The sequence below is a fragment of the Hydra viridissima genome, unplaced genomic scaffold (assembly GCF_058129835.1).
Source record: "Hydra viridissima isolate aposymbiotic clone 2 unplaced genomic scaffold, HvirCarnegie_v1 scaffold_12, whole genome shotgun sequence".
Taxonomy (NCBI): Eukaryota; Metazoa; Cnidaria; class Hydrozoa; order Anthoathecata; family Hydridae; genus Hydra; species Hydra viridissima.
In genome coordinates this window covers 8,203,547-8,227,434 of record NW_028324311.1, presented here as the reverse complement: position 1 = coordinate 8,227,434, position 23,888 = coordinate 8,203,547, and the positions used below count along the sequence as shown (strand labels likewise).

The window sequence follows — 23,888 nt, the reverse complement described above, 5'->3', positions numbered from 1 at the left end:
TAGCTATTTTAAGTTGTATTATTTTCAAATACAATATCTCTTGTTCGTATAAGAGTGCTCAATATTTTGTATAAATAGAGCAATATATATATATATAAAACGAAGAAACAAAATATATATATATATATATGTATATAGAAGATACAGCGATGGATGACAATTTTGTTGGTACCTAAAGTTTTATACCGGCGTACCATCATCAGCCAAAATACATAATCAATTATGTTTTTTGGATTATGTATTTTGGCTTATGATCATGTATTATGTAAAAAGTATAAGTTGTCAAAAGCGGTTGTAAGTCGATTAGTTAATAAATATAAATCCTAAGGAACTCTTGAAACTGAGCGTTTTGGTGGACGACTGAAGAAAAGTACTCTTCATACTGATCGTAAAAAATTATTAGGTACGTAAAAAAATATCTTTTTGCTAGTGCCAGAAATACCATTTGCAAATTGGAACGTAATAGTTCAGAATATTTTGTATGGCGACGTTTGGATGATGTAGCTCTCCATTAACTATAGCTAATGGAGAGCAAATAACTACTTACATTAGCAAAAAAATAAAAAGCACCTTTTGAGTTCACAAGGGCTCACAGAAATTGGACGGCAGAACAGTGGAGACAACTCGCGAGGTTAGAATTATTTTGTTTTATCTCCAAGTTTAAACGTTTGGCGAAAGTTTTTGATTTTTTTCTTAAAGTAAAAATTGTTTAAAATTTTAGCTTTAATTTTTAAAGAAATAATAACTTATACTTTATGTAATTTATGTTTAAACAAATTATCTAGAAAAAAATTTCTAAAATATAGCGTATTTTAAAAGCAATCATTACTTACTAAAATTAATAACTCATTTTCTCCCAACTTTTAAAATAGGAGATTAGGACTAGGACAACTATCCAAAACGCACATCAAAACTCAGATCAAATAAAATCACTGCAATGCAATTGGCCTGCGAATTTCCGACCTAAATCATACTGAGAATTTTCGGAAACAAAGTTTATAAAGTAATTCTGCATGATTGGGTCAGAGATACTAAAGATCAGTATCAGGAACTTCCTGGTTACAAATAAAACTTATCGAGTCTTTGCTTTATAGATGTAATAAGGTTATTAAGAACAAGTGATATTTCATCAATTACTGATCTGATATGCTTTGATATACTTGTTAAAGTTCGTTTAGTTGAAAATAATATTTTTTTTTTTCTGTAGATCGTCCAAGAAGTAGAAGCTTATCCTATATTTTATCTAAATAAATTTTTTTTTTTTCATAATAAAATCAAAATAGTAGCGTAATATGCTTTCATCAATTTCATTGTTTTCCCTTAGTTTTGGTGGTTAGTGGACTGATCTTCAATATGAGAGCCTCAGATTCTTGCATTATAGAAATGCAGTTTAAAAACATAGGTACGATAATTAGTTAGATCAAGTGTTCATTATTAAAAACATGATAACAAATTGATATGAAAAGTGCTCAGATATTTACATATTTCAGAATATAAATTGTTACTCATGGTCTGAAATATGTAAATATGACCTTTCTTAATAAAATATTACCAATAGAAAAACGTTTACAATTTGAATTTCCTATGATGCATTTTATACTAATAACAGCTGCCTAAAAAATAAATCTTTCTAAAGTTTGAACAAACCATCTGAGATAACTCATAGTTACACAAAAACAAACTCATACGACCCAAAAGTATTTAAAGGCCCTATGTAGTAACATCTGGGTAACTATGAAAAAGGCTAGCGTCATCTTCAACGTAAATACCTAGGCCGAACAATTTTTGGTGAAATGGTCTCCGCTTGCAAGCAAATTTTTTGGATAAAGCATTCAATAAATAAGAGCTGTTTGTGTGCTTATGTTTGCAACACTGAATACCGGCCAAGTCTATAGGGTGTGCTTCAGTGTTAAATATATATCCTGAACTTCCCAAGAAACACTTATTGTGAGTATGTTCAGTTATAGGGTCTTCGTTATCACTATATCTGTGAATAAAATTATCTTCGTCGAAGAGCAGATACAAATACTTTGTTGTCTCTGCGAGGAAAAACGACTCCATTCGATCATCCAACTCGTGGGTATTAACATTTTTTATCTGTTTTAAAAATATTTATTAACAAAAGATAAGTTCAATAATAAAATTTCAACAAAAAATATTGCAAGATAATAACCTTCGCAATTACAGCCAATATGCTAAGCAATAGAGAATATTTATTCTAAAATCAAGCCAAAAAACTTACTGTAGCATAGCCACATGGCTTTTTACTAAGTAGTTCGATTGATTCTATTATATCACGTCCAACGTCCAAGAAAAATGGGTCTTTGGTGGCTTGATATAAGTATACAGCGCTCTCAATTAGTTCTACAAAGTAAAACAATCATTGTATATAGTTAAGCATCCTCTCATCATCATGATTGTAACCCTCCTTATTATCATTACCTGGTCTTAAAGGATAGCCTTCCCTTTTAGCATAAGCTTTACTAGTACCAAGTTCATAGAATTCTGGAGTTGCACCGAACTGTCGCCAAATCTGATAATAATTAAAAAAAGTTCTTGAAGCTTCGCCAATTTTTCCTGCAAGTACCTAAACCATCAAGTTACACGTTTTAATAAAAATATAAACTTATTACTACCTAAAACGACACTGAAATATCCAACAATAAACATTTGTCTATTGTCTTTATAAGGTTTTCTTTTTTTAAAAAAAGTATTAAGCTTTTAAATGTTTCAAAACAAAAAAAAAGTTGTTACTTGAACCCCAGGCCAAAAAGCTTCTAAAGACTGAAATATGGGTAGAGTGACTTTGCCACTATCCATATTAACCCACAAATACCAGTCATTGTATTTTAAACGCTTTTTAATACTTGCACTCAACTCTATAAAATTTAAAACATAAGCACATTGAATGTAAAAAAACCTTCTTATAGCATAATAATAATAGGTGCAGAAATAACAAAGAATGAAATTTAAAAAATAACAAAAGAATTAGCCCCGCGCTTTTCATAAAAAATATTGAGATATTCTGAGTTTCTTGAATTTTTAAAACTGCATATATTACATTAAATCGTCTCAAAATATTTCTTTCAATAAACACACAAAACATTTTTACCTTGATACATTTCCATTAATCGAGGATTTGAAAAGAGAGCACTACCTTTCACTAAATATTCGAAGTAAGAATCCACACCTGCGCCAATACCAGAATCTACTGCTGTCCATTCTCCAGTTTGAACATTAATATGGTTGCCAACCTTTTAAGAGAAAATATCCAAAGATTGCAGACTTAGAACTTAGTATGTCTCTATGAGGAATGAAGGTTGCTTGTATTGATGAAATATGGAAAAGTAATATTTTTTTTGAATCAATTGATTTTGTCAACCAAGTTGTCTTAGAACATGTAAAAAATAAAATAAGTAGAGAAGTAAAAAAAAAAAAAAAAGAGCACCAAGCCCACAATTGTAACAGTACATGCAATTAATACCTCTTCTGTTTATGGTAAACTACAATAAGTCTTAACGCAAAAATGGTAAATGTGACCTCAACAATCAGATACCTGATTAAAACAGTAAGAAGAAAAAGCCAACCAGAAGAGGATTATATGATCTTTTAATAATACACATACAAAAAGTAAGCCATTAATATAAAAAAAAAAGGTAATCAAAATGAATACAAAAAAAAAAAAAATTTTATGAAAAACCAAGAAGTTGGGTAAAAAAAGTAAAAATGAAAAAAGAGTTATATAGAAAACTGAAAGAAAGTACCAAAGTACCTTTATAAAAATCTTTTTTTGAATAATATAAAAAAAGGAATAAAACCTAAGTACTTGTAAGTTACAACAATGAAGCTAATAAAATATTTGCTAAAACACAATCATATCTTACCAGACCAATTTTGGATCTTTTTTTCCATAAAGCTTCCAATGCATCTGTTGCTGCATTAATAAAGCGATTATCTCCTAAAATATCAAAATATAGTAATTATTAAAATGATCCAGCTGGTATTTTATTTAGCTATGTTTAGAATTTCACTTATGTGATTCGGATCTTTTTTACTTGTATTTCTCCTCTATAAATTAATACTGACAGTACTGGCAATATGGAAACCAAGATACTGATTTTATAAGCAATTTTTTCTTCTTACAATATTCACATGAAGACAAGATTTTAAAAATAGGAAGCCTTTTTTGGAGGCTTTCTAAAAAACCTGCAGAAAAAAGGCTTTTAGAGTGAATATGACTTGTAAGTAAAGTGCTTTTTGTAGCAAATATTTTTCTAGAACTTTAAATAAGTGCATAACCTGAAAAGCAATGAAAACTTTGATAAAATACTTCCTTAAAATTGTTATTGTGCTTTGTACATTCTAGTTGGTGAATTATCGAAAGTGAAATTTGAAGTACTTAGTCAAGTCTGAATTAATTATTGACACATAAAAACAGTTAGTATTCTAATAGCATAATGAATACATTACAAATCTTAAAAAGGTTTATTCATAACATAATTAGTCTTTGAAACTGTCAATAGTAGATTACTTAGCGCAACAAAAAATTCATGTTAAAAATCTTACCAGTAAGATATGATAAAGATCCAAACTCTAAGATAAAGGTCCCAACACTGGCTGTACAAGTTATTGGGGTTTCACCTTCAGGGACACCATGATCAAAATTAACTGTCCCATAAGGCATACTTGTATTGGTAACAAAAGCTGCATAAATAAAATAAAACAAATTTAAAACAATTTAAATAAAGAATAAATATTTGCCGGTAAAACAAATATGATATTGGGTTGGCTTATTTTTTACAAGAACTTCCTTAGCACTTTTACTTTTTTTTAAGACATGTAAAAGAGATATAAGAACTTTCTTAGCACTTTTACTTTTTTTTTTTAGACTAATAAAAGAGATATAAGTAAGAACTTCACATTGGAGGTAAAAAGAAAATATTTATATTTTTTAGATTCATATTTGATACTTTTGCAATGAAAGAAATGGGTGGACATTCTAAAATCTTTCTTTTGATTTGTCCTAGGTTAGAATTTTTAAGTAAACTTTAGCACACTAAATACTTATATAAAAAAAAAAAATTAGTTTTCTATCAATAATTGGAAATCCTCAGATGCTCAACAATTCTATCTGGCTTACATAATAGTTGAATGTCTAAAATAGCTATTTTCATCCTGCAATTTATTCTTTTTATTCTAATTAATTGTTTACATTTATTATATTTACATATCCATGTCATAGTTGTAGAGATAAGATAAAAACTTGCTAACTTTTTCGAAAAACTATTTGAGCCACATTTTGATTTTTTAAGACCAGATACAAAAATTTTTGAATGCATCTCTCTGTATTTCACAACACTCTGAAGAAGTACAACTTTTTAAATTTGTTGTACCTTGGAAGATCAAGAGAAAAAAATTATCCAAACTTTAAAAATTTTATGTTACTTTATTTTTAAAGAAAATATTTTCAAAAACAAAAAATAACTTTTTGTTGCTACCAGGTAATAGTTTTTCTGCAGCTTGAACAGCCAATCTAAGTAAAGGTCCCTCACAAGGATAGCCTTGCTCAAGTTCAATGCCAGATTTATAAGAAAGAAGATGTGCTGACAGTAATCCGCCAACAACTAAAACAGAAAATGTTATTATTTTATTCATTTTAAAAATATTCTTGCTAAAAAAAAACTTTTCTTCAAAATTGAACAACCTTTTACCTCTAATATTTGTTTCAAATACTGAGACATTTATATCATCTTCAAATGTAATTGTGTCTACAAGCAGCTCAGCAACACGCTTAAATTCTGTCTTATTTCCCATAATCTATTAAAAAAAGACGATAAGATGCATTAAACCCCTATGGAAAATCCTTGGAAAAGTAGAAAGTTAATTTCAGGATCAACAAATCTATTATTAGATAGATTTTTGAATGTATATGTATATTAATATGTACATGTTTCGTAAAAATCATTTAAATACTATTTCTTAACTTTTCTTCTCAGAAACTGGAAGAAAATAGTACTTGACCGAAAGAACATGACAGATTTTAAATTTTTTTGTAAATTTTATTTTGTACAAATAAAATCTTTTAATAAATAAAAGATTTTAACAAAAATTAATGAACTTTACGAATAGAACATTAGCCACGAAATGGGGTTTTTAATACAAAAGGAATTTTGTTTTTGTCATGATTTCTTATAGATTTTATTGATGAATTAAAATTGTTTAATGATCTCTGTTTCTAACAAAAAAAAATGTTAATCTTCTTTAAATCACTAGAGATGTATTGTTGAGTGCAATTAAGCTTTTTAGCTGTTGACTGATGTTGTCCTGATTGTTAAACATCTTCTTCCTTGTACTTTTATTTTTAGAGTATTTCATTTCTAATTAGCAAAATTTTGAAGAATGCAAAAATGGTTCTTTTAAGAACTTTTCATCAAACGACTCTTTTTCATCAAACGACTCTGATAATTTGATCTCTGATGATCCCACTCTTGACAATCTGATCTGAGTTTTACAAAGCTCAGTGCAATTGTTACTAAGAATGTTGATAAAATCAAATCTGATAAAATCAGTATTTGTTGATACAAAATTGATTTTAGAAATTTAGGGAAACTTCTATATTTGTTAGTTGATGTTGAGTTAATTTTTTGTTAACTGATATGGTAATAGTTTTGCTGCTCAAATTTTAAGCTAAAAGTCACAAACCAATAAGATTTGTACCTGTCACTTAAAAATTGACATAGTTTAACCAATTCTCAGCCAGTGCTAAAAATTTCAGAAGTGGTATGCTGAAGAATATTGATTCGTGAAAAACTTTGTGATGTAGTGCATTAGTGCATATATATTATACCTGTAATCAAAGTGTTTTCAATACAATCTTAGATTGGAATCAGAAGTTTCAATTTCCAGAACATTGAGTACATGGAACAGGATAGACTTTTCAGCAAAAATGACAAAAAGCAAAACAAGTATTTCTCCTACCTGTTTTTGAACCATTAAATGTGCTGCAATCAAATCATGTTTTTAGGACTGCTTTGTTAAACATCAAAATATTTTTAACACAATTCAAAATGAAAGTAATTTACATAACAGGTCAGCTATTACATTGCAAGATATTTATGCCTACTCTGAACTGATATAATAGCAATCCAAGAACTTTTGTTTAACTGTATAGGCAATTAAAGTAAAATACTCCACCATTCTCCATAAAGTTTATATGAACTTGGAGTCCTAGTTACTAATGCTAGTATTTTTGGTTAAACCTGTTACTCCGTATAATTTTCTGCAATTTTTTCCCCTACAAAATATTTACAAATCTGCTGTTCTATTTAATGCTTTTAACTCATCACTGTCTGCTATTTATAAGCACTTTAGTGTAAGTGTACTTGCTTCACTTCAGTCATTTATAAAAACTTGTACAACTTTGTGTTCAAACACATAGTTATACAAGCTTTTTTTCACTTTATATCATGGGATAAAAGAAGTATTTCTTATAAAACCCATTTATTTGAGATTTTTGAAACCTTTAGGAGCTGTTGAAAAAGGTTGTTCAAATGTTCAGAAATCTGCTAACAATATAAATGGCTGGTAGAGCTGCAGATTTCTCATCAAATTTTAAGTCCTAGAAACTATAAAGGTAAAACTAGAAAAACTTCTCTTTTTTTCATATTTCATGTAATATAGTGAATGACACTGACAAATATTAAGTAAAATTATGCAGCATTTGCACTTATGTTTAGTGACTGGAAAAAAATTACACATTTCTGTATTAAAAGTAACTTTTTTTTTTTTAGAACTTATGATTTTTTGATGCACCCTATTGAAAAATATCCCACATTGCTCAAGATATTATCTCAAACTTTAAAAAAAATTCTTAATTTTGTTCTCAAAGATGAAAATAACTTACCAACAATGTGTCTAAAGCATCAATGAGGGTTAAAGAATAACTATAACAAATATTTTAATAGAATATTATGACTTTTAATTCAGAAAAAATATATAAAAAAAACAAAACAAAACAAAACAAAAAACAATTAAAAATAACTGTAAATAATATTATAAGCAACTTATTCCCCTCATTTACAAAATTTTTGAGTTTAATATTATAAGCTAAGTACATAACATTTTCAAAAAGGAATATTTATTTAAACTTATTATCACTTTTACATTTATATATTTGACCTATAACATACAGTTACATCATATACTGATCTCAATAAAAAAATTTTTTTTTGGTATGTAGCTTTTTAAGGAATTGCACAATTTTAGAATGATCACCAAAGCTAAAAATGCTGATTTCAAAAAACATACAAGGAGTATCATCTAACAAGGCAAATATTTTACTGCCATTTGTTTGGCAATTTATTTAGTAATTTTTAAATGACAACAGTATTTTTTAAAATGTATATAACACACATATTCCCTGTAGTCTTTAAATGGTTTTCATTTCTGATACAGACTAGAAAAGTAAATATAAGATATCAGAAGCTTGCTAATCCAAGTAACTTTAGTCCTAGCTTTAAGAGATATTAACAGATATTTAATGACTCTTTAAATTTTCCTCTATCCTATAAGATAAAGAAAAGTAAGTTACAGTTAGTGAAGAAATTAGGGAGAAAAGAAACCTCAAGCTACTTTTTTTCCTTTACAAAAAAAATGTGTGAAGTTGAATTCTTGATCATGTATGTTGACCAAGTATACCTCAGCACTTTGCTGTTTCTAAGAATTCGTTGTCCTAAAGTTCAGACCGAATCATGTCTGGAGTTAAAAAAATTTGACAATGCAGACAATGAACCATTTTTAATGTCTAATATAAATAAAAATACAAGCTTGTTTTATAATATTGGTATGGTATATTGGTATGGTATACTGGTATTTTAAAGTTCCAATTGAATGCAACTCAAATTGATGTAACTCAATTGTATTTTCAAATTTTTCAAAGTCTTTTCTTAATTTGCGATTTCTTACTAATATCTCAATTCAAATATAAAGAAAGCTGAAGATATTTTCACAACATTAACAGGAAAGATGTTAAGAAATATGATATTGAAGGTAATGGAAAAATATGATATTGAAGGTAATGGAAAAATGACAATTTAATATTATTTAACATAACTTTATTTTAAACTTTTAAATTTTCTGTAAAATATTTTTTAAAATCAAACTTCCATTTCATTTTGTATGAAATTACTCAACATATTTAGAGGTTCCTACCTAAACCACTGTTAGTAGTTTCTTCAAATAAAAGTTTAAGTGTGTTAAGCTTGGAATAGGAAGATGAAACATTTTTCTGCTCTGTTAAAGAGAGTAGCCAAGAGGGCACATAAATTTCTAAAGTCCTCAAGCTTTTGACCTTAACCAATATGGCGTTATACTATTAATAACTTACTGTATTTGTTATATTTTGTTAAAAATGTAAAAGGAACACACACACACACAGATATATATATATATATATATATATATATATATATATATATATATATATATATATATATATATATATATATATATATATATATATATATGTATGTATGTATATAAGATATAGTAAACATAATGCATATCTACAATATATAAATATATATGTAATATATAAAATGCATATCTAAGAAATATTTATACCCACCTTCCCCATGTATCCTGTCCTGAGCATGATAAGGGTTTTAATTCATCATAAGGGTATGCATTTTGTAAGTAACTATTATACCCATGATAAAACATTTGCTGTGCTTTTTCTCTAAAATTGAATAATTCTAACAAAAAAACTCCATTGCAGCTATTTGAAACAGTATACATATATTAGAAAGCTCAATAACAGTGTGCATATTTTATACCATATAATAAAAAACGACATAAAGTAAGTTACTTGTAATAATTCATGTCTTTTTTGCTCATCCAACACCATACCGGAGAAAAAAACAGCAGTATAAAGAAATAGAATTTGTAAATCATAATTTTAACAGTGTTAAATTGTTAGTGTAGAGAAAATTTTTGTTTAAGCGGTACGTCGTCCTAAAGTTCAGAGCAAATCGTGTCTGAGGTTAAAAAAATTCGACAGGACCTATAAAAGCGTTTCAAAACATTAACTTTTGCTATCTCAATTTTAACCATATTCGGAATCATTTGGAAGAAGTCACGTTAAAGTATTTTTTGACCAAAAGAAACGTGGAATAAAAATGGTAAGGAATCATGTGGAAGGTTCAGAACGGAATCATGTTCGAAAGTGCGCCTTGAAGTGCATTTTCTATATTTTGAAAATTAAGCACGGAGCGACGTTTGGTTTTCAAAATATAGAAAGACCGGGTATTCGGACGTGAAGAAAAGGTGTTCCGAATTTTAGAAACCAATTTCAAACCGGTTTTTTTACGGGAATCCGGAACTTTTAGGTTTAAAAATGGCTTTGAAATTTGGGTTTAAAATTTGGGTTTAAAATTTGTGAGGCTCCACATAAACTTTTGCAAACTATATTTTTTAAAATTGAGATGTTCAATAAATTGGTAGAGTATTTTTGTTTATTAGAACTTTGTATATTAAGAACCTCACCAATGGTAGATAAGCGTACAGCCAAATCGCGAGGTTAGAATTATTTGGTTCTATCACCAATTTTAAAAGTTGGGAGAAAATGAGTTATTAATTTTAGTTAGTAATAATAACTTTTAAAATACGTATTATTTATTTATTTATTTTTTCTAAATAATTTGCTTAAACAAGTTATTTAAAGCATAAATTCTTATTTCTTTAAAAATAAAAGCTAAAACTTTAAACAATTTTTACTTTTAGAAAAAATCAAAAACTTTCTCCCAACATTAAAACTTGGAGATAGAACAAAATAATTCTGACCTAGCGAAATGGCAGTTGCTCTTGTTCTCACATGTAAAAAGGTTTACTGCCTGACGGAAGATACTCCAAATTATTACCCTCTATTTCTCTGCAAAACTTTGGTTTTTACTTTATAAGTGCATTACAGCATCTTTAAACTCACGTCTAGGATGAACCTGGAGCAGCTACTTTTTGTCTTTTTTCATCGAGCATTAGATCAAGAATACACTACGTAGTAGGTAAAGTATCTTGGAGATACTTACCTGCTCCGTACATCAACCATTCTCTTGCCTGGCGCATCAACCATTTTCGTCCATCAACTTTACTATTTTTAAATGCAGCTGTCATCTTCTTAACTGCGGCTAGAATTTTAGTCTAGGCTATTATTTAGCTAACTGTAACCACATCTTTATAAGATTTATTTCTAACCATAGCTGTAGCTTTAACCACAGAGTCATAGCCTTAGTGATAGTCTTAGTTATAGCTATAGCTTGAATCAATTGTTGGTGTTTTTTTTTTAAAGATCTGACAGCAATAAAAATTGACAAGAAAAAAAGATTGATCAATCATAAGCACGCCTATTCTAGACATTTCTATAATCAAAATACTGGTATGTTAAACCTTATCAAATTTAAAAATTCAAACCATTTGTTTAAGTGATTTTTGACATGCCCATATTGGTGACATCTGCCGCCATGGCTTAATCTACAGCTTAAATTGGTGCTCCTGATGTTAAAATATGATTTGAATTACCAACAGAAAACAGGAAGATCAATACAACCAATTTTTCGCTATTTTTTTATAGTACGGGACCACACTTATCCCAATTATGGTTTTCTTGTTCTCTTTTTTTAAAAAGTAAATAAGCAAGCCCCAATATAAGCCAGATGTTATATTTTTAATTTGAACGAAGACGAAGATAATTTACATAATTAATTTAAAAAGTTCGTTTAACTTTTTAAATTAATTATGTAAATTATTTAAGTTTTAAATCTTGCTTCGTATGTGTTTGACTTTATATTTGATAAAAGCCGAATAACATAAAATAATATTTTTATCATGGTTCCACAACATACAATATTATTAAAACATACTTAAAAGTTGGCTAGCATTCAGGGCTTATGTGTATAATTAAAGCAATCAGACTACCAGAAATATTTTAGGTTACGTTGCTTGTTATGGATGAACGTTGCTACATTGAAAAATTTTTAGTCTTTTATGGTCAACCAACTATGTCAAAGTTGAAGATTTTAACTAACTATTTTACTTCTACATCTGTCATAAGGAAATACTTACGGAAACTTCCCTGAGTTTATTGAAGTTGGTGGCAGAGACAGTGTTTTTTAATCAATGATCATATTAGGTGCATTTCCAGCTGCAATTATTGCTAAATCACAATAAGCAATATTGAGAATGTTGTTTTCTATTTGGTCGAAAGTGACACCTAAACTTGAAGTTGATTTAATAAAGTTACAACAAATTTCTAATGCCAAAATCCCAGCACCAAGCACCAAGCACCAAGCATAACAAGTATCAATATAAATTAACACCAAGCACCAAGCACATAACAAGTATTAATATAAATTCAGACTTTACTCAATTTGAAGTTAGCTTTAGTTTTTTTTCTCCGATGAGTTTTCATAGATAACAAAACCTAAGTAAATTTCACAAAATTTTAAATACTTTGTTATACAATTTAAAGAGAAAGTTTTAAATGCTTTGTTAAACAATTTATAGAGAAAATTTTGACTTTACGTGAAATAAACTTTGCCTTTACTGCCTGATATCAAACTTTTCCTGAAATTCTGTTACTTCTCTTTTAAGATTTCCCCTTTCGGTATGGGAAAAATAGCTGGAAGCCAGAAAAGAGATGTTCCATTGACAGTTAGGTGTTTGGCAATTTCATCCCACTTGTTATGTCACATTTTGTTTGTTGTTCCAGGGAAAAGTTGCTCAAAATAAAGCTTTTATTAATGAGAAGCTGCGCAGCATCAGGTTTTGATTATCAGCTAATAATTTCTTTCTCCGGTTTCTGTCTGGCCAGAACCATTACTTTTGGTTCGCTTGGTTGAAGAACTGAAAACAACAGACAAGAAGTATTTTTTTATTGCAATTGAAGCTGACTGCCTAATACAAGTAAGAATAATAAACACATTATTTGTATTCAACCTATGTAAAAGAAGTAAATGTTAGTTAAAATATTTTTAAAGCTCAATTCTTTTATTTTTAAGAAGGTCACAATTAATTTGACACAACACCTCTGTTCGCAGATGTCTAAAGATATTATTTTTATCTTTGCGCATAGAGTTCATAACTGGGTAAACTATGCCTACAGCATTTTTGGAATTCTTTTAGAAGAGCACGTTGAGAATAGCGTAGTTTGGCCAGATGAAACTTTACGCTAAATTTTGGAGTAGTTACTAACATAGGACAAAATTCTTGATTTTTTAAGGATCAACCCCAGAATATGGCACTGTAAGTGACCGCAAATTCATAAAACTATTTTTTTCTTTCACTTGCTCTCTAACGTTTCTTTTATAACTCTAAAATAAGAAGACGTCACGCATCTTGTTTCTACAGGCGGTTCCTTGCTAATAAGCGTCTGCATCTCGTATCGGAATATAAAACAAGACGAAAAGGGACAAAAGTGATTTTTGAATAAATGTTGCAAGACATACCGAGACGAGTCAAAACAAAACAAATTTCAGCTAGACAAAACCAGACGATATATAACAAGACAATCTATTACTACTTTCATTTTAAAATTAGTTCTTAGATATTAGGTACGTGCGTATCTGGGTTTTTACGGCACCGATTTTAAAGACAAAAACTGTGACCTTTTCTTCACAGCGTGCTCGAAGTCGGTGTGGTAATGATGTATTTATTTGTCTTTTTTTTTAGAATTTTTATCAGCTTAGACTTTATTAAAAAAGTAGAATGTTTTATGTTGAAGTTATGGTTTTTTTTACGTGTAATAAATTTTTCAGTTTTTTTTATTGCTAATTAAAATTGTGTTCCTGTTCTGGCACTGCATTGATATTGAAGGCATGTTGGTACATATTTGAAATTTTTCAGTCAACTGTATAGATTTATTTTCTATGTGCCTGCCAAATTTCATCAAAAAATATTCATGACCACATACCGTATTTTTCGACCCAGTGGAGGTACCATTTCCACCTCTTTTAGCGTTACTGTGACTGTTACACTTTATAAAACTGTTTCTGCTATTGTTACTGTTACTTTTTGTTATAAATTCTGTTGTTTTTTTTACAGTTACCAGTGATTTTCATTCGGTTTTAAAATTTCGTTTCTGTTCCGGAGGTGCATTAATATTGAAGGCATGTTGGTACATATTTAAAATTTTACAGGCAACTGTATAGATCTATTTTCTATGTCCCTGCCAAATTTCATCAAAAAGTATTCATGACCACATACCCTATTGTTCCACGCAGTGGAGGTATGTATTTCCACTTCCGTTGCATAGTGTTAGGGGGAGGGGCGGTTTTTGACAGTAGAGAATTCAGTATATTTGTTTTTTTTATTCATTATAATGATATATTTTATTAGAACTGTTATTTATATATTTACCTTTCATTGAAATTCATTAGTAACGATAAAAATAAGGCGAAAATGCTGAGGCTTTTAATGTATTTAAAGATCACCTCCATAAATATATATATATATATATATAATTATTGGAAATATTGCAAAAAAACGCGATATTTTTTTATGCATGTTTTATAAAATTTTATTATAAATTTTGCTATTACAATTTAATCATTAAAAATACTTTGTTTCTTTAACTCGAAACTTTTTTGTTACGTTTTTTAATCGTTTTGCACATTTCACTATGCAAAATCATGCGCAAATTAACAATGATTCTATTACAAAGCTGCCGTTAGCCGAACGCGAGTTTTATACGAAAGTTGCATTTTTCTTAAGAAATGCTTCATAAAAATAATGTTACTTAAATGAGCATAACTTTTTTGTAATGATTCTTTTTTCATAAAGTTTTCACCATTTTATTACAAATTCAGAGCTCTTTCGAACCATATACAAAACTTGAATAAATAAATGGTTTGAAAATTTTACACACGTACCTATAGATATAAAATCTAGGTAGATATTTATTGTAAATCTGGTATTCGTGCTACATATATATATACACTGAGATAAAACTAAGATTCTAACTTACAAATGCAATTAAAACAGGGTTGACAAAACAATTTAAAAATTGGTTAATTAGGGGAAGGGAAGGGAGGTTTAGAATATTACTGTCATTTCAATGTTGCAATATGTCCCCCCTCCCCCCCCCCCCCCCACACACAAAAATTATAATGTAGATTAGGGTATTATGAGCACCTTAAGCGAAAATGGGAACTTTTTAAAAAACTATTATGCTGAACCTAAAGTTTTTGATTATAAACAATCTTAGTGGGTCACTATTCATAATCCACCTTCATTTGTAGGTACCAGAAATATTTTTTTAAATATAGAGATGTTTTTAAAAAACAGCAAGTGCTCATATTACCTAGACCACTTGATAATATAAGCACTTCAAGTTAGTATATGAAAAATGTTAAATTACCCAAAAATAACAATCCAAAACAATACATTTAATGGAGGAGTATCTAAGGTAAAATGACCAAGCATTAATTTTAATATCTAATAAATTAACATGATCTTTTTCTAGACATAAATGTTAAAAGTAATATTTAGTTTGTAGTTACAATACAACAACAAAAAAAGACTTCTGATTACTTGTTTAGTCACATAAAATATTATGTTTATCATAACATAGTAACATAAAATGCTTGTTAACATAACACAAAATAAAAATAGTATAACAACATCACATGTTTTATAATATTTACTTGTTTAATAAAACAAGTCTTTTTATATACATATAAATGCTAAAAGTAACATTTTGTTTGCAGCTGCAACACATAAGAACACTTCTCAGTTTAAGCTTTCTAGTACATGTTTTGCAGTACCAACTCTTGTAATGACTGGATTAGTTCTGTAGTACTTCGAAATTGGTGTACAAAATTTCAAATATCATGCAAAATGTTTGATCTTTATCATTATTTTCTTTGATCATTCAACAGAAGAACGCTTCTAACAGTGCCCCTATTGTGTGCTCCACAATAGGGGCACTTTTAGAAGTGTTCAGTTCTTGATTAGTCACTATAGCTGCTATATAATATTCATTTGTGAAGATGTGATGATTATAAGGATGAATTCCTGATTTACAGAATCCACTTTCAGCTTTACTCACCAAAGCAGCCTTACCATAAGCAGTGCTAAAAAGATTTCCAAATTTAGCCTCAGTTACTGGTCTACCAGGGTATTGGCAATGTCATATCTGTATAAACTGAATTGTATCGTGATTTTAGTGATTTAAAAATGAGATATCTAGAGGCTAGAATTTATGGGTACAATGACTTGGAAGGCCTGATATGATCACATTTTTAGGTGCTTTTAATATTACTTTTACATTTTTTACATGGCTGTCATAACCATCTAATATTAGTAAAGTTGGTGTATTGCAATTGATGGTTGTATAAATTGCAAGAAATGGTCAAACCAGGTATAATAGAGTTCTTTGTTTATCTAACCTTTTTTTTGTTGCAACACCAAGCGCTCCTTGGGGTGCTTGATCTATAAAAGATGGTTTCATGCATGCACAGGTAAAAATCATCATGGGAGGTACATATGGTCCTTCAGCACTCACACAACATAATACTGTAACTATTTTGCCTTTTCAAGATTTTTTATTGCTCCTGCTGAACTCTTTCCTCTCTGAGCAACAACCTTGCCAGGAGTATGACAAACTGAAAATCCACTTTTGAATGGATTAAAGATGTGACATGGTCGACCAAGACTTTTATCTAAATCAGCCCTATTTTTAACTTTATCTTGGTAACGTTTCAATGTCTGTCTTGGCATTCCAGATAATTCTACCGCATACTTCTAACTTCTTCCAAATTTTAATACATCATCAACTGCTTTCTTCAGATTTTCCAAGGACTATTTCGCTCTTGGAAATTTTGATTCATTATTTCTTGGGATAGGAGCGCACTTTGAAAAACAGGCCTTAAGGCGACAAGCTAGGGAGTTTCAAGATAAAATCCAGGATCATGCTCATATTAAGTGCTTGTTTTACCCGGAAATGGTATGATTAAATAGATTGAGCGTAAAATGTTCTCACTTGATAAGTCCACATAGGTTTAGCAAATAAACTTTTTTTTTTTTAAATAAGAAAATGCAAAAAGAACAACTTCAACATAAAAGTTAAGCGACGCAAATCTTTTCATGTGTATCGAAAATATTTTAAAAAACCAAATTATTTATATGCGTTTTAATTAGAAGGCACCCGCTAATAATTCCTAGCGCTGTAAACTAAAAAGACTACTAAATGCAACTACTACATAAAAATCATTACATAAACAACCAACTTCTGGAATTTCATTGAATGCAAAATATAAAACGCGTATGCTCATATTACCTAGATGCTCTTAATACCCCAATCTACTCTAAGTAGAAACAATCATAAGATTGCATTAGAAACAATGACGCACACTCTCTTCAATCGACTAGTTGAATTTATAAACAGATATTAAAAATTTAACAATACATTTTTAACGTCGTTCACTAATTTTCAACTAGGTTTTACAAAAATTTATTAACCAAGTTTCTGATTAACTTTAGTTACATATTTTTAGCTATTTTCTATATTTCATATTGAACTATATTTTATATTTAACGACATTTTATGTTTCACAAGATATTAACCACAACTTTTTGCGTTTCCTTTTTTTTTTGACGATTACATTTATTTGTATGCGCTCGTTTGCTATCAAGCAAAATCCTCTGTTTATCCCGTAACTATGCTTTTCAAATCGAAAATGAATCCGTGTTAACATAACTTAAAAAAGAGCAATCAGTATATTAATGAGGAATCTAGCAAAAGCGAAGAGAGAAGCTCTTTTATACTGTAGAATATTGTCGAATTTATCGTCTATATATATTACGTACTAATGCCATGCCTCCTTTTAAAGTAAACTCAAAGGGTAGCATACATGTAAATAAATATTTGAAACGCTCTAAAGCAAACTCTTTGAATAATAGGGTGAGTTTTTTTTTCTTCTCTCCCCTATTTTTTCTCTATCAATACTATAATATTTATGTATCTCATTTATCAAGATTGAGCTAGCCAAAAAAATGTTAAATGTTCCCAGAGATATACTTTTAATTTACGGGTATAAATATTTTTGGCTGTTTAAAATTTTTTTATGCCTATTTCAAAAGTAATTTTTTTGTTGACTTTTTTTTTACTACTATTGCAGTTATCTCCATCTGCATTTATGGCTGAAATGAAATTATCCACTTATGAGCTTTGGAAGAAAACTTGTGAGATAAAAATGCCAGAAATTATCGAGCTTCTTGATTACTCAGAAGTAACACTGCAAAAGGTTTTTTTTATTTTTGAATAAAAATTTATGGTTTTGTTCAAAAAGCAACTGTTTTATTCAACAAAAAAAAAATGCATTGTATGTATGTATAAGTTGATTTTTTTATTAAATTTTTTACAAAATTAGGTGTTAAAAATCTTTCCTTAGTATGTTGAGCATTTATATTTATCTATGTTTTACACTTTTAAAGCCAGATATCTAAAGGTACATACAAAACATTTTTTTTTGCCTGATGCGATTGTCTCAAGAAAGCAGATTGTGTAAATTCAATAACAAAAGTTTAAAAAAATGACAATGATAAAATTTATTTTTTTCTTTGGCTCTAATCATACTGTTCATTGTGCAGCTTTTTTTTTTCTGAAGTATTAATGCACTTATCACCTAGATTGTTAAGCTTTATAAAAATTTTAACAAGAATCCTGAAAAGATCAGATATAAAATGTTTTTAAAATTACTTTGATATAAATTTTAATATTTTATTGCATGCAATTTTTATTTACAAGATTTTGAGGGTTTTACTAATAAATTTTAAAAGAATCTCATGCTAACAGTCCTCCACATATGAACACAAAAAGTTTTCTTTCTTTAATAATTTTTTTCCATAGTTTTTTGCTTCATCTACTAATTTTTAGTAAAGAATTTTTAAGTTTTTAACAAGGGTTTTCTAGTTTATGCTCATTTTCATATGTCTAAGGTATTTATGAATGGTAAAGTAGATGCTTTTGGAGTGATAGATTGCAAACAAAGTATTGTCATTAAATATTTTTTTAGGCATGTTTTCAGCCATTAAGAAATTAAATGAAGAAAATTTTGACTTATATAAGAACTAACCTAAGTAACACAGTTTAAAGTTGATTTATTTTTAAAAAGGAAACTTGTTCATAAAACAAAATAGTTCTTTTAATCATTTACAATCATTTACAATTAGCTTATTTAAATTTGAGACAGCCAAAATCTGATTATGAATAAATGATAAATCAAATTAAAGACTGAGTTTTAAAATGGCCATTGCAGGTAAAAATGATGCAACTGTTTTCTCCAATTTTAATTTACAGAATTGAAATAAGTTTCTATCTCCAATAATTCAGACCTTTAAATCTAAAATATCAAAAAGTTTTAGAAAAATGCAAAACAAGTTTAAAGCAATAAATTTTTTTAAAGAGGTAAAGTTTGTTAAAGTTACATAGTTTTATATTTTCAGCCATCCACTGTTCCAATGAACTGTCCTCTCTTCCAGCACTTTCCACTTGTGGTAGTTTTTCAAAACTTTAATGCTCATGATGTTTATCAAATTCCCTTGCAGCTGCAAAACAGAGATCAGGTTTTGAATATGTTTATCTTCTTACTAAACACACACTTCTGATTGGTTTGCATAGATTTTACTTTTATAAATGCTAAATACTAGTAAAAAAAAATCTTGTTCAATCATCAGGTTGCTCGCTTTGTCAAGCTTGTTCAGGAAGACTCACCATACTTCACTATAGTTAGTCCGACAGGTGCGAGTAACAAAGTGGCTCCAGGAATGGATATTGTCTATTATATTAAATTTACTCCTCTTGAAAAGAAGGTAATTTTGTTCAATAAGTAGTTTAGTTTCAGTTTTTTTAAAAAACATTGTAATTAAAAATTCTAATAACATGATTAAGCTACTTGAGGTTCAGGTCAAAAATCTTTACCATAGGAAAATGTAAATAATCCTAGGTAGTATGATTAACATTTATTCCATTATTACTCTTGAAATAACCAAATTAGGTAATTTTATTTTATTATATGAGTTTACCATTCCTTTCTAATGCTAAAGTAGAAACAATCTAAGTTTTCAGCAATCAGAAAATGCTGCATACTTAAGAAAATGCAACTTTATTGAATTTGTTAAAATTACATGATAAGCCTTCTTTTCAATTTAACAAATTAGCTTTATCTCTTGCTAACAAATTAGCAAAATTTATTCATGCATGTTCTAGTTTAATTTTTGATTCCATGTCATCTAAATGGAAGGTTTTTTTGAAAGTAACTTTAAAATGTATTTTTTGGATTGTTTTGAAATGTAAGTATAAAGTTTTTCATGAAAAATGAGATGTTTAAGTAATCTTCTATGTACAGAGCAGTACAAGATTTTAACATCATACACAGTGTGCGGCTGGCCTTTTAAACCAGTATTTCATATATGCTCTTGTATGACCCAAGATTTGTTGTCTGTAGGTGGGACCAAGTGACTTTTAAGAGTTTGAGTTTGGTTCTAGTGGCTTTTATTACTTGGATGACTTAAAATTTGTCAAATGAAAGCAAATTTAAAATGCTAAGTCAAAGTGTAACTCAAGCCAGACACAGTGCTTGAGTCAAAAGGTCAAATAGCAACAATAAACATGAAGAGTATGAGCTGTATTGCTCCTTCTGGTATAGGAAAGTATTTTTATAATTTCTAAATTAATATATCTACAAAAGTATCCTCAAACAATTGAATCAACAAATTTAAAATCTTTATGTAATCATTTTTGATTTCTAAATCTTAAACTTAGCACAAAGTACTCATTTGCGTTTTTGAACTTAATAAATAGATAAAAAGGTAATTAATGCGGCTTTTTATGAAAAAACAAAAACAAGATGACCAAAAACTTTTTTCACTGACTGTATGTAAGTGAGAATATTCTTCTTTCTGTAAGGAGTTTAAAAGCTTAAAAAGAATAGAAGTAAGTTGTATTGATAATATCTTGCTGTGGGTGTATATAATTTTACAGAGTACCAGAAATTATATTAATCTTTTTTTTTTTTTTTTTTTTTTTTTTACATATCTTTAACAAAGTTGCAGGATTCAAAATTTTAAAATATTTAAGTTCCCTTTTTTATTCAAAGAAGAAGACTAGTTATATTATAATTATGTGAAACAATGAAGATTTACATTCAATAACATTGATTGCTACCAGAATTCACTTAAGTATTCTTGAAATGTTTACATGGCTTGTAGTATAATTAAATCACTTATTTTTATTGGTTTTACTGGTCATAGTTTTTTTCTGTAAAGTTTAGTTATGATAACTACTTACTTTCTTAACATTTTAAACAGTTTGAATATTAAGAAATCCTTTGATGATGTTTCAGTAGTTTTAATAGCAAAGGTTTTCAGAAATTATTTGTCTTCTGCTGAGTACTGAACTGGTTGATTCAAACATTTAACAATTTAGTTGTTGACTTTGATATTGAAACTATTCTAGTAATTTTGTGTTCACTTGGGTCATTTTGGTATAATTTTTTGATGATTTTTCCTACTTTCTTTCAACCTTTTTTAAGGGTTTTTAAAAATTTTTAGTGCAAATACAATTAATGCAAATAATAATTCAATTATTTTAAAATAACATTTAATCTATTGTAAATGTTATCAAAATGGTGCTAAGAATTAACTGAACTTAATTTATGGATAACACCTAAAGTCACTACTTTTTAGTGACTTTAGTTGTTATCCATAAATTAACTTCTAAAATGTACTAGAGCAGTAATTATTGTGTGGTTGTATAACTAATGTTTGATTATTAGTTAAATTCTATGTTATCTTTAGTAAAATTAACTGTATTTCTGGCAAAACCAAATGGTAAAAGGAGCAACATTTTTTAGTTTTTCAAAAAATAAACTTTTTTTCAAATTCAGGCTCCAATTGAAAATTTCACAAATAAATAATCACAACTAAGCAAGAAATTACACTTAAGAAAAAAAAATCACCTAAGTAAAAATGTATTCCTAATATAATATGCAACATCAATAACAAATAGCCACCTCCAGTAAAAAATGACTGAATCCAATAGTAAGTATTTGAATTGACCTTTAAACAATTTTCAATTGTAAAAATTTTTAAACTAATCATTCAATTCTTCTTCACTTTTTCTCTTCTTTTTTTTTTTTTCATGTTCATATTTTTCATGTCATTCTTGAAATATCTCCAAATTGTTCCTGAAATTTCAATAACTCTTAATCTTTATTTAAATCATAACCATTTATTAGGCAGTTAAAAAAATTGATTACTAAGTATAAAATGCTTGCAAAATAAATACTAATTGGGAATATCATTTTTTTAAAATTGCCTTTGAATTATTTGTTTGTATTAAAATGAGCTTTGAAATTAGCTATTCAATATTAGATAATATTGAACCAAAGTTCTGTGGTTTGTTATCAATATAGTTTTTTCATAATTACTGATTTATAATTTTAAAATGTAGCTTTCTAATACAGTTTTGTAAATTTTTTTAAGGACTATATTCATGAAGTTATTTGCATTACGGAACGTGAAAAGTTTCTCATTCCAATAAAAGCAATTGGTGCTCGTGGTATTCTAGATTTTCCTGATCAAATTCATTTTGGGGTTGTACCTGTTAAGGTAAAATTTTTAAAATGCTTTTTTATCTTTATAATATTCTGGGTTCAGAACAGCTTCAACAGAGAAAAAGTAATCAAAGTCCAAATGGAATATTGGAATAATATTAGATAAAATACAAAATAATAATAGATTATATGATCTCCCTTCAGAGGTATATATTTTGAATCTAAATGATACTTTTACTTTAAATTTTAAATACCTTTTAACACCACTTTTATTTCACGTTTGATATTTGTTTATACAATACTTTCATTTCATGTTTTATAAAAATAGACTTACAAAAAGGAAACATAATATAAAAGATTAAATATCAACCTAAAATAATATAAGAGAATGAATAAAAACACTGAAAATGAAAATTTATTTAATATCAACATACTTAAAAACTCTTTAATGATTTGAACTTGATTCATTAGTTAGGTTGGTTCTAAATTATCTAAATAGTTTTATCTATATAATTTGACCCATATGGTTTTGTGTTACCCAACTAATTCTCTTTTCTATACTGTTCAATGACCAAATAATATTTACTTGTATTATCTTAATAATTCAACAAATAATTTTTATTAATGTACATTATGTTTCATTTGTTTGTTGTGCTTATTTTTTATGACAAATTTTAATAAGTTTATATGATTTCTGCATTTATTTAGTACGAAACTTCAAAAATACTTCTTGTTAGAAATATTGGAAATGCTACAGCCAAGTTTCAGCTTATTGTTGATAAGTAAGATGAAATGTCTCTTTTATACTATTAGTTTTAAACAATAAAGTCTATCTTACTTATAAAATGATTGGCAAATAAACAATTGAATTTGAAATCCATTATAAAGGTGTTTTAGTGTTATTTCTAAATAAAAATCAAAACCATCATACACTTCAGTGTTACTTACAAGTGTTTAAAAGTTTTATATGTAAATATTATTTAGGCCATTTTTTCTTCAACCTGATAGAGGAATTCTAGAAGTTAGTCAGAGTATTCAAATTCAAGCTTATGTTAAACCACATTTTAATGGTTCTTTTAATAAGCAATTGTTGGTTTGCTATGGCACAGGTAGTTAGATTATAATACTTAAGTAGTAAATATTTAATTTATACTAATAATAAAACATGAACATATGTTTTAAATTTCTAAATAAATCCAATAATAATCATGACTTGATTGTTGCTTAAATCTACAGGAGAAGAGATTTATGTTGATATGTTTGCTGATGCTGAAGATATAAACA

The 23,888-nt window shown here is 28.1% G+C and overlaps 2 protein-coding genes across 13 annotated transcripts in view; one reads left to right on the top strand and one right to left on the bottom strand.

Moving 5' to 3' along the window:
• Positions 1-1,411: 1,411 nt before the first annotated feature.
• Positions 1,412-10,263, bottom strand: LOC145193903 (ER degradation-enhancing alpha-mannosidase-like protein 2). Of its 3 annotated transcripts, none has more exons than XR_016445345.1 (12): positions 9,866-10,257; positions 9,626-9,736; positions 7,904-7,943; positions 5,712-5,817; positions 5,499-5,624; positions 4,567-4,704; positions 3,485-3,958; positions 3,113-3,254; positions 2,755-2,879; positions 2,443-2,587; positions 2,243-2,364; positions 1,412-2,097 (listed from the first exon to the last, which is right to left on the bottom strand). XR_016445345.1 is itself a non-coding variant. In XM_090067833.1 (12 exons), exons 1-12 carry the CDS (start codon positions 9,949-9,951, stop codon positions 1,711-1,713), a joined length of 1,602 nt encoding a protein of 533 aa, XP_089923959.1. In that variant the 5' UTR covers positions 9,952-10,263; the 3' UTR covers positions 1,412-1,710. The 3 variants fall into 3 exon arrangements, 2 of the variants coding, with proteins under 2 accessions (XP_089923959.1, XP_079927568.2); XM_090067833.1 differs by having other exon boundaries at positions 3,885-3,958; positions 9,866-10,263; XM_080071442.2 differs by lacking the exon at positions 7,904-7,943 and having other exon boundaries at positions 3,885-3,958; positions 9,866-10,252.
• A 7,239-nt stretch (positions 10,264-17,502) lies between these two features.
• LOC145194041 (axonemal central pair apparatus protein HYDIN-like) overlaps positions 17,503-23,888 on the top strand; it is a 55,438-nt gene continuing 49,052 nt past the window's right edge. For all 10 annotated transcript variants that reach the window (XR_016445483.1, XR_016445484.1, XM_090068332.1 and 7 more), the window contains exons 1-8: positions 17,503-17,950; positions 18,168-18,293; positions 19,495-19,614; positions 19,726-19,860; positions 22,534-22,659; positions 23,313-23,386; positions 23,589-23,713; positions 23,841-23,888. The exon at positions 23,841-23,888 is cut by the window's right edge and continues 61 nt beyond it. Coding sequence is in view for 8 of the 10 variants with exons in the window: in XM_090068332.1 (XP_089924458.1) it covers positions 17,864-17,950; positions 18,168-18,293; positions 19,495-19,614; positions 19,726-19,860; positions 22,534-22,659; positions 23,313-23,386; positions 23,589-23,713; positions 23,841-23,888 (841 nt within the window). In the remaining 2 variants the exon portion in view is untranslated. The remainder of the gene's footprint in view (positions 17,951-18,167; positions 18,294-19,494; positions 19,615-19,725; positions 19,861-22,533; positions 22,660-23,312; positions 23,387-23,588; positions 23,714-23,840) is intronic.

Excerpts from the sequence above, each read along its gene's own strand:
- LOC145193903 (XM_090067833.1), bottom strand. The coding sequence starts at position 9,951 with ATGATTTACAAATTCTATTTCTTTATACTGCTGTTTTTTTCTCCGGTA. Across the intron at positions 5,818-7,903 it reads ATGCTTTAGACACATTGTTG|ATTATGGGAAATAAGACAGA; the intron begins GTAAGTTATTTT and ends TTTTTTTAATAG. Across the intron at positions 2,588-2,754 it reads CTTTTTGGCCTGGGGTTCAA|GTACTTGCAGGAAAAATTGG; the intron begins GTAACAACTTTT and ends TTGATGGTTTAG.